This window comes from Triticum aestivum, chromosome 1B (assembly GCF_018294505.1).
Source record: "Triticum aestivum cultivar Chinese Spring chromosome 1B, IWGSC CS RefSeq v2.1, whole genome shotgun sequence".
Lineage (NCBI taxonomy): Eukaryota > Viridiplantae > Streptophyta > Magnoliopsida > Poales > Poaceae > Triticum > Triticum aestivum.
The window spans coordinates 264,937,551-264,947,971 of NC_057795.1; the positions used below are offsets into that span (position 1 = coordinate 264,937,551).

General features: G+C 49.5%; 1 protein-coding gene across 1 annotated transcript in view; it reads right to left on the reverse strand.

Moving 5' to 3' along the window:
- Positions 1-10,196, reverse strand: part of LOC123078159 (uncharacterized) — a 30,048-nt gene extending 19,852 nt beyond the window's left edge. The window contains exon 1 of the mRNA XM_044500564.1: positions 10,132-10,196. Within this exon, the coding sequence (XP_044356499.1) occupies positions 10,132-10,196 (65 nt within the window). The remainder of the gene's footprint in view (positions 1-10,131) is intronic.
- Positions 10,197-10,421: the final 225 nt, after the last annotated feature.

The following is a 10,421-nucleotide window of genomic DNA, read 5'->3' on the forward strand; positions in this document are numbered from 1 at the left end:
TGTTGATAGGAATTGCTAGCTCCCTTAGGTTATTAGTAACCTTTGCGATAGTCCTTAAAGTCCGTGGTATCTTCTTCTTCCAAATACCATGAACTACTTATGGCAGAAGTTCCTCGTTGAACTGAAATATCACAACAGGATTATTCTTGATGAGTTCTCCGTTATATATTGTGACTCTGCCAGATCTACTTTTCTGCATGGGTTATCCGGAAGAAACATGTGGAATTCGTTCGACATACCAATCTATGCATCCACAACTCAGAAAATTATATGTTCCTTTGAGTTGTTCTCTTTAGTTGTCTTCTGACCTCCGTTTATCAATTGATAGTCAAGATTATGTGTGCCTTCGTTCATCGATGCCTATTACTCTTGTGGTCCGTCAAGCCATTCCATTCAGAATGACTAGGAGAAACAAACTCCAGTACCTCTTCCATATCCAGGATTGGGTCAAAGAAGTTGTGCTCCGCAGATCTAATTGCTAATCCAGCTTTCGTTCTGTTCTACCTTGGAGTATTACCATCTTTAAATCGGGATTGTTATAGGAATTGCACCCCATCCTATGAACTCTTGGTACAGTGATACATCTTGCCATCATTAGTCATTCCTCGGTCTTCGTGTTGATGCAACCGGAATACCGACAAATGAATTGTGATGTGTGAAATCAATACGCCTAGCAACCTCGTTGCTGGGTAGTTAAAGGACAATAATTTCATTCTTAGTGTGTTGGCTATAGAATCATCATTCTAAGATTGATCGTGCTACCTAGTCCACTCTCCTGGTTCACTCCTCGATCGATGAGTTAGGATTATCTCAAATCCTTACTCTATTGATCATATCGTCCTGCCCTGAAAAGCAAGATTGTTCTCGAGCTTAGTAACATACCGGTGGTTCGTGATTTTCCGAATATCTTCTCGGAAGTATTACCAGGTTGTCACCTGACCGCTGTGTTAAGCTCGTGATCAAGTTGGTTTCTTGTGAACCACCTTCTCTCCAAGAATCGGTGTTAGATATCCCAGAGCTAGTTGGTTAAGCTAGACAACAACTTGGAGAGTTGGAAGATAAAAGCTTGCCTGACTTAGTTCGTCCCAAAGGGATATTCTTGTGTAGTGTGTGTTGAAGAAAGATGATATCTTCATCAGTTGGTCCCTGTGATCAGTTGCTGGACCTATTGCCTTATCAATCCTTTGATTTGAGTGTGGGCTATCGTCAAATCAAATCAATACCAATGATGCTCGTAATGTTGTCTTGTTCGTGGTTGATCCCTCGAGCATACACCATTACATCTTTGGCCTGACCAATGCTATCACTTGTTCACTTAACTATGGAATTCCTTTTAAAAGGAAACCCAGATGAATTGTTGTTGAGCCCATTGACAACATCCTTATCTCCTCCATAATTTTGTTGGACATTAAGCTAGTGTTGGAAATTTTTGAAAGCATTTGTTCATGCTAGCTCATGAAGCATATGTTTGGATGAAGGTAGTGACTTCCGTTAATTCATGTGCATCTGATGCAAGTTGCCGCCGTGGATTCGAGAAAGTCAATGTTGTTTTCTTGGAATCATTCCAAATCAGTCATGCACACGTGCGAAGAATTCTGTGGTTTGAAGACTTGCAACCTTCATTCTATATGTATATCCTAGCACACCAAGCCACTGATTGAGTTGTTCAAAGATAAAGGAGTCTGTCCAAGGTGAACTCTTTGGACTTCCACGCGTGGAGACTTCGATGTCATTAATGATGGTTCCCCCTCCTGAACTCGGTAGTGTTTTATTATAAGACTACTTTGTGGTCATGCTTGTCTGGGACAACGTGTTCACATGTTGTAGCAGAACCAGCTCATGTTTTGGAGCTTGCTATCGTAATTCATTTCCCGAGAATCTCGCAACGTCATCTCGTCGATTTGTGTTGCAAACTTCCGTTTTTCTTCCTAGACTTGATGAGTCTGGAATATCCTGACACCAACCAGATCTGAATCTCAGGCAGATATGATGGTTGGAATATTTCCCAAGAATTATAATATTGGTCGCGCGATAACCGGTAAAGTGGATGTCGTGGCCAACACACCCAGCCGGAAGACCTGTTATTATAATATCTTGATTGATGAAGTTGGCCACCTCCCCATAAGGATTTCGTAGGATTTACCTCCGTAACTGTTTCTTATGGATTCTATTGCTCCCGAAGTCCGACCTTTACTTGATGTTCTAGATATCAAACCATATCTATGAATGGGTTACCCTAGCACATCAAGGAGAACATTAGAAGCGGAGTGCTAAATGTCTCTGGGTCGATCATCCAGTTTTTATCTCCTTGGCCCCGCCAGGGGTGAAATTTGAGAAGGTGTTATCTTCCTTTGCATCTGCATCATCCATCATCATTCATCGTGGTAGCAAGTTGTGTTGCCAGGATCCTTGACACGGATATTGGTAAAACCTTGATGATTGTGGAATTGCTCAAGTTCTTGAGAGCACGCACAAGCGCTACGTGTTACCGTCGACACTAACTAGGTTTGCTCTCAACTTCCTCGGTTATGCTATAACCATTCCAATAGTGGAATAACTCTCTATTGTTGAGCCCCTCCCCAGTTACTAGAATCATTCCCAGCATTTGCATTTTGTTCCCAGCTTGCACCGCCAATGTGCCATTCTACCATGGGTCTCTTCCATTTCCGGTGATAAGCAAAATTCATCCATTACGTTGTCTTCAACAAGGTAATCCACATCATCCAAGTCTGAGTATGCCATTCTACCGAACCCCTCTAAATGATCGATTATGATTTGCCTTAAGCTGGTACAAAGAGTTTCAATGATCTCTGAATCAAAGGTAATTCTTTTGCCACTTAAGGGGAGATATCTACGAGTCACGGTTCCGAAGGTGTCTCGTTGTGGTATCATGGCAACTCAACTCCTCGCTACGTTGACAATCGATTGCCACAGTAAATAGATGAAACCCACTAGCATGAGTAGGAGTTGTTTGAGCCCTGTTGTGCCTACTCATTCATGTTTGTTTGTCATGCCTGCTACTGCTTAGAGTTGAGTCAGGTCTGATTCATCGGGGATGAATCAGAGGCGTGTGAACATGTCCTACTGTGTGTGAGCTAAGTGTGTGAACACGATTTGGTAAAGGTAGCGGTGAGAGGCCATGTAGGAGTACATGGTGGGTTGTCTCATTGTAGCCGTCCTCAGGAACTGAGTTCTGTGTTTGTGATCCATGATTCAGTTACTACCATACATTGGGCCCTGAAATATGACCCCGCTCGACTTCTTATTCACCCTTGTCCTCTGTCCAGGAGTTGCAAGTAGTTTCTGGTGTTTGTAGTATGCTGGAGGCCGTGGACAGCGCTGACCGTAGGGGTGGGCTGTGATGCGGTAGGTACGTGGCCGGGTGTACCGAATACCCGTTAGGTATCTCGGGAACCCTGTTCACATCGTTCGGGGCCGTATGGGAAACCTCGGCCGGACTCCCTGCGGATGGAACCCGAATAGGCGATAAACCTGGACTAGAGACTTGAGTGTTTAGGTAGGTCGTGGTCTACACCCACGTCGGCTTTCGCTTGAAGTCTGCCGAGCACATGTCGTGTGCAGACGCTAAGTGGTGGAAACATGTATGAAGAAGTACACCCCTGCAGGGTTATCATCATCTATTCGAATAGCCGTGTCCGCGGAAAAGGACTTCTGGGTTGCTTATATCAGTTCATAGACAAGTGAAAGTGGATACTCTAAAATACGCAAGATAAGCGTGAGTGCTATGGATGGCGTTCTCGTAGGGAGACGGGAGCGGATCCATAGTGGTGTATTGATATGGTGAATATGTGGACTCGTGTGCGCCACCTCAAAAGAGTTACATTGCAGTCGTAGTTTAGGATAGCCACCGAGTCAAAGCTGGCTTGCTGCAGTTAAACCCCACCATCCCCTTTGTTGATAATGATGCATATGTAGATAGTTCTGATGTAAGTCTTGCTGGGTACAATTGTACTCACGTTTGCCTATTTTATGTTTTGCAGAGAGACTTCGGTCTCGCTAGTAGTTCCACGTGGACTTCGACGTTTAGCTTGTTACCTCAGCTACGATCTTGTGCCCCGGCAGGATCTGATAGATAGACAGGCTTCTCAGCCTTTTTCATTTATAGATGTCTGTACCCAGACATGATAGCTTCCGCTTGTGCTTTGACTTGTATGCTCTGATTGTTGGGTCGTGAGACCCATGTTTGTAATGTCTCGCTCCTCGGAGCCTAATGAATAAATACTTGAGTCGTAGAGTCATTTTGTGATGCCATGTTGTATTGCACATATCGAGCATATTGTGTGTATGTTATTGAAATGCTTGGTATGTGTGGGATCTGACCATCTAGTTGTTTATCTTTAGTAGCCTCTCTTACCGGGAAATGTCTCCTAGTGTTTCCACTGAGCCATGGTAGCTTGCTACTGCTCCGGAACACTTAGGCTGGCCGGCATGTGTCCTTCTTCGTTCCTGTGTCTGTCCCTTCGGGGAAATGTCACGCTTTGAGTACCGGAGTCCTGTTAGCCCGCTACAGCCCGGTTTACCGGAGTCCTGCTAGCCCAGTGCTACAGCCCGGACCCACTTGCTGATGACCGACACGTGCGAAGCTGGGTCATGGATGCCTGTCCCTGTAAGTCTGTGCCACTTTGGGTTTACGACTAGCCATGTCAGCCCGGGCTCCTTATCATATGGATGCTAGCGACACTATCATATACGTGAGCCAAAAGGCGCAAACGGTCCCGGGCAAAGGTAAGGCGACACCCGTGGGGATACCGTGCGTGAGGCCGCAAAGTAATATGAGGTGTTACCGGCTAGATCGATGTGACATCGAGTCGGGGTCCTGACATTGGGTGTCTGGGGAAACAAGAGACTTTTTGTTATTTGGTTGCAGGGTTTCTTGAGAGAGACCATCTTCATCCTACACCTCCCACGGATTGATAAACCTTAGGTCATCCACTTAAGGGAAAATTGCTACTGTCCTACAAAGCTTTGCGCTTGGAGGCACAACACGAGTCTACAAGAACAAAGTTGCATAGTAGACATCACTTGCCGGTAGGTAAGTTTAAATATCCATCGCGGCGTTGCTCTAGGCTTTGGGTGCGGCAGGCGTGGCAGGATTTTTATTTTTTTTGATTGACAGGAGCAGGCGCGACACCAATTAGTCATGATGACTCCTCCTGTAAAACCCACTGCTCCCTGATGTGAAAAGTCGTCGACTGGTGTTTTCCCATGGTGAAAACCAAAAGATTCACCCCGCTCCTCGGCTGGATCCCTCCGCCTTCCCGTAGATTGCATTGCCTTTCAGTGTTTTGCCCCCTTTGCTTCCTCTACACATTGCTTTTACCTAGTTCCATGGCAGCGCACCAGATCATGGAGTCTGAGGTGAGGCGCCTGACACATGAGCTCCGGGCCAAGGATGCGGAGCTCAGGGCCAAGGACGTGGAGCTCTATGAGCTTAAGGAAGAGAGGAGTGCCATGCTCCTCCTTTATGTGTGGGAGTTCACAGAGCTTCAAAAGCGACAGGCGTCCACCACAAAGATGCTCGAGGCGTCAGCAGTGTTGCTACACAAAGCAGGAGATACGGTAGGTGGTCAAGCGAGCCGGCTGGTGCGCGAGCGGGCCAATCGTGATAAGGTCCAAGATCGCCTCAACTAGTTGCTGGACCATGTTGTCACGCACGTGTTGCGGCTGCACGATGCCTACCGTCATGCCAACGCGACCATGCCGGCCATCGGGCTAAACCTGTTTGACCACCCCGTCGACTTCAATGAGCTGTGGCTTCCTGACCTGGTCTCGTTCTTCACTTATATCTCTGAGAAGTTGAGCCGTCTCCATGCGATGGTGGGGGCAGAGCTGGACAGGGAGGGGTTGCGGGCGGCCATGGCCGTTGCCGGGCGAATCCTCTCAGGGCTTCGTCACCGGAATCCATTCGTGCCATTGGACACCGTCTTTGACGAGCTAGCTCCCATCGACCGGGAGCGGGCTCTGCGAGCGGTGGCACCCTACATCACCAACGCTGTGCGCCTCGAGAAGCAGAGGGACTTCGGTGGTGTTTAGGCATCCTCTGCATGGGCATGTCTCTGTGCAACATGACCGTTGGATCAAACTCAGACAATGCACATGAGTCACCGTAGCACAAAGCATGCGGGTGTGTTTCGTTGCATTCTCATCTCAATATAGTTGTTCCCTCTTCGTGCATGCTCATCTCAACACCCCTCTTCATGCATGCTCCTAGTGTATTTGTGTTAACCTAGCATGGACTCATGCACTCTGCCAAACACCCAAAAGTGGGTCAAAAAGGGAACTTTTGCTCCCATGCACCCTTCATACACCCTACCTAACACTGATTCGTGCTTCATATGGTTCATGTTCTGTGGAGTACTGTAGCACTATACTATCCGTGCGATGTAGACCTAGTTCTGTTAACATTGATCTCACTGTTCATTCTCGATTGGGTAGTCAAAAAGGGGCATGTTACATTACTGCTCATAGTTAACATGCGCACAACATCATTTTTTATCTTCATATCTTACTGCACTAGCAACATTATGATACTGACGTATGAAACACTGCACATGCCTAGTAGTAGGAGTACTGTGTGTTCAAGTGGCTGTCGTGTTTCGCCATTTTTGTTTTTTAGAAACAGGGGACACACTCTACCGCACGGATCCTCCTCGACGGTCGTCAGGAACGTTGCTACTCACTTTCGCCGACGTGTGAGATAGCCAACATCGGGGTCCACTTGTGATACGTCTCCAATGTATCTATAATTTTTGATTGTTCCATGTTATTATATTATCTGTTTTGGATGTTTTATTTGCATTAATATGCTATTTTATATTATTTTTTGTACTAACTTATTAACCTAGGGCCCAGTGCCAGTTTCTGTTTTCCCCTTTTTTTGAGTTTTACAGAAAAGGAATATCAAACGGAGTCCAAACGGAATAAGACTTTCGCGATGATTTTTCCTGGACCAGAAGACACCCACCAGACTTGGAGATGAAGTCAGAGGAGTCCCGGGGAGGGCACAAGCATGGGGGGGGCCCTAGAGGGGCGTGCCCTAGGGGGCACCCTGAGGGCTTGTGAGCCCTTGGAGCTCCCCTAACCCTAATTCTTCCTCTATATATTCCCAAATATTCCCAAACGACTAGAAGCATCCACTAAAATACTTTTCTGCCGCCGTAACCTTCTGTACCCGTGAGATACTATCTTGGGGCCTTTTCCGTCATCCTGCTGGAGGGGGATTCGATCACGGAGGGCTTATACATCAACTCTATTGCCCTTCCGATGAAGCGTCAGTAGTTTACCACAGACCTACGGGTCCATAGCTAGTAGCTAGATGGATTCTTCTCTCTCTTTGATTCTCAATATCATGTTCTCCTGGATGTTCTTGGAGACCTATCCGATGTAATATTCTTTTGCGGTGTGTTTGTCGAGATATGATGAATTGTGGATTTATGATCAGATTATCTATGAATATTATTTGAATCTTCTCTGAATCCTTATATGCATGAGTTGATGTCTTTGTATTTCTCTTCGAAATATCAATTTGGTTTGGCCAACTAGATTGGTTCTTCTTGCAATGGGAGAGGTGCTTAGTTTTGGGTTCAACCTTGTGGTGTCCTCACCCAGTGACAAAGTAGGGGTAGCTAGGCTCGTATTGTATTGTTGCCATCAAGGGTAAAAAGATGGGGTTTTCATCATAGTGCTTGAGTTTATACCTCTACATCATGTCGTCTTACTTCAGGTGTTACTCCGTTCTTTATGAACTTAATACTCTAGATGCATGCTGGATAGCGTTTGATGTGTGGAGTAATAGTAGTAGATGCAGGCAGGAGTCGGTCTACTTGACACGAACGTGATGCCTATTGATACGTCTCCAACGTATCTATAATTTTGGATTGTTCCATGCTATTATATTATCTATCTTGGATGTTTTATATGCATTTATATGCTATTTTATATGATTTTTGGGACTAACCTATTAACCTAGAGCCCAGTGCCGGTTTCTGTTTTTTCCTTGTTTTTGAGTTTTGCACAAAAGGAATACCAAACGGAGCCCAAATGAACTGAAACTTTACGATGAATTTTTATGGACCAGAAGAAGCCCACGGAGCATCGGCGATGGACCACAAGAGTCCCAAGGCCACCACAAGCACAGGGGCGCCCCCCTTATCATGTGGTTGACTCGCGGGCCCCCCTAACTTACCCCCGACGCCAAAAATTTCTTTAAATACCAAAAACCCCAGAAATAAACCTAGATCGGGAGTTCCGCCACCGCAAGCCTCTGTAGCCACGAAAAACCAATCAGGGCCCTGTTCTGGCACCCTGCCGGAGGGGGGAATCCATCACCGGTGACCATCTTCATCATCCCCGTGCTCTCCATGACGAGGAGGGATGTCGGAGTAATGGGCCACGGGTAGGCTCACCCAAGTCCCTCGATTTATCAAGACTATGGGCCAGCTCTGCCTTGCTGGACCCCAAGCTGGAGCTCCGCCCTCTGGCGCCGGCTGGCTCAGCGGCCGGCTGCCAGAGGGCGGCCGATCCAAGTCTACGGCGCTCCGAGTGACTAGCTCCTGACGGCCGCCCTCCAGAGAGGGCGACAACGGGCAGGCGGCCACCTCACGACTACGGTGCGGTCGAGCCCCCATCGAGTGTACAAGTCAGAGCATGGCTACAGTGAAGCGCGTCGCCTCCGACGCTCAAGACGGGCATGGCTACAGTGCTCCGTACAAACGGAGATCTCCGCATGATGGGGCACTGTGCCATATCTCCCCCGACGTCGCTCGGGGCAGGCGGAGCTCTGTTCCCCACGACGGCCTATCGGTACGGCCAACCGGAGGCGGGCCCTATTGGGCAGGGACCCCAAGGAAGACGGCGGAAGCTCAACCAGACGGATTCAAGAGGGGCTGGCCTCCAGCAGGCGGCCGTTCCTTGCCCCGAGGCAAGCACACCATTAAGCTGATAAGACCAGGTATGGCTACAGTGGCCTCCCACCAGGCGGCGGGACTATAGCCACACTAAGATGACCAAGCCCCTGTCACCAATGACACGGCTATAGTAATTAGCCACCAACCAGTCGGCGGGGCCCACTAGGCGACGGGCCCCAACGGTCGGCGGAGAAGCCGGAGGCTGGAGGCACTGACAGCCGGGCCCAGCACCCGGGCAAATTACCATTGTACCCCTGGGGGGTAGGCCTATATAAACCACCCAGGCCACCCATGCAAACGGTTCGAACCCAGATAGAAGTAGCCAGATACCTAGGGCAGGGAAGAGGTAGCCTTGCCTCCTTCTGCCTCTAGCACACAGCTGAAGGAGCACCATTGTATCACTTGTGCATTAGTGATCATGCGGAGACCCCGCAGAGCAGGACTAGGGGTGTTATCTCCTAGGAGAGCCCCGAACCTGGGTAAAGTATGCCGGCATTCGTGTCTACGCCTTATCCCGCTTCCACGCACCAGCGACATTCTACTCGCTCCCACCATGATAAGCCATCCATTGGCATATGTCGCACCCAACCCCCAACATTTGGCACCCACCGTGGGGCGAGGTGCACCATCTCCCAGAGATCTGCTCTGGACGGGAACCCTGTTCCTTCCTGGCGAGCAAAGCCAACCAAGCACGCCCGACGGTGTTAGCCTTGACGCGCTGCACGACGCGGAGATTGCCTGCGCGGCGAGCTGCCTCGCTGACCTCGTCGGCAAGATCGACCTCTTCGACGAGCCGGCCTCCGACGCGGGCACTAGCTGCCCTGAGAGCCGCCTCGTCAGCCTCCTCGACCAGCTCCATGTCACCAGCGAGCCTGCTGTGGACCTGGAGTCCGTCGGCTCGACCGACCCGATGATCGTCGACTCCGACACGGCGTCGCTCGACGCGTTCTCCACTAACGTGGTGGTCTACGACGAGTCGCCTCCTCGTGAGCAAAGTGGCGGGAGCACCGTCACGGAGGTACTCATCATCAGTAGTGAAGAGCACTCGGACAGGCGTGCTCAAGATCCCCTCGACGCCACTCTGCGCGACCTCACGACGCCCATTCCCGAGGGCGCGGATGCAGAGGTGCTGGAGGCACGCCGCCTCCAGCTTCCCAAAAATGCTGGCCGCCTGGCCAGCATGCGCCGGCTTTTGGATGCTTACCGGCGCGAGATGGACCGGGCCGTAGGCGGCACGCCGGCTCCTGGGGGGCCTAGCCGCCTCGGCATGGTTCGTCGGCGTGGTGCGACCCTCGCCAACATGTTCGGGGCAGAGCACCCCGTCTATGCCACGCCTGCGGAGAAAATCCGGGCCGCCCAGGCGGTAACGGATGAGCTGGACAAATACGACGGCGACGAGCGCCGCCACATGACGGAGCGAGTCCAGCAGCTCCTAAACGCGGATGCCGCGCAGCACGAGGCCGCCTACCGCGCTGAAGTCCCAGTTGGACGAAA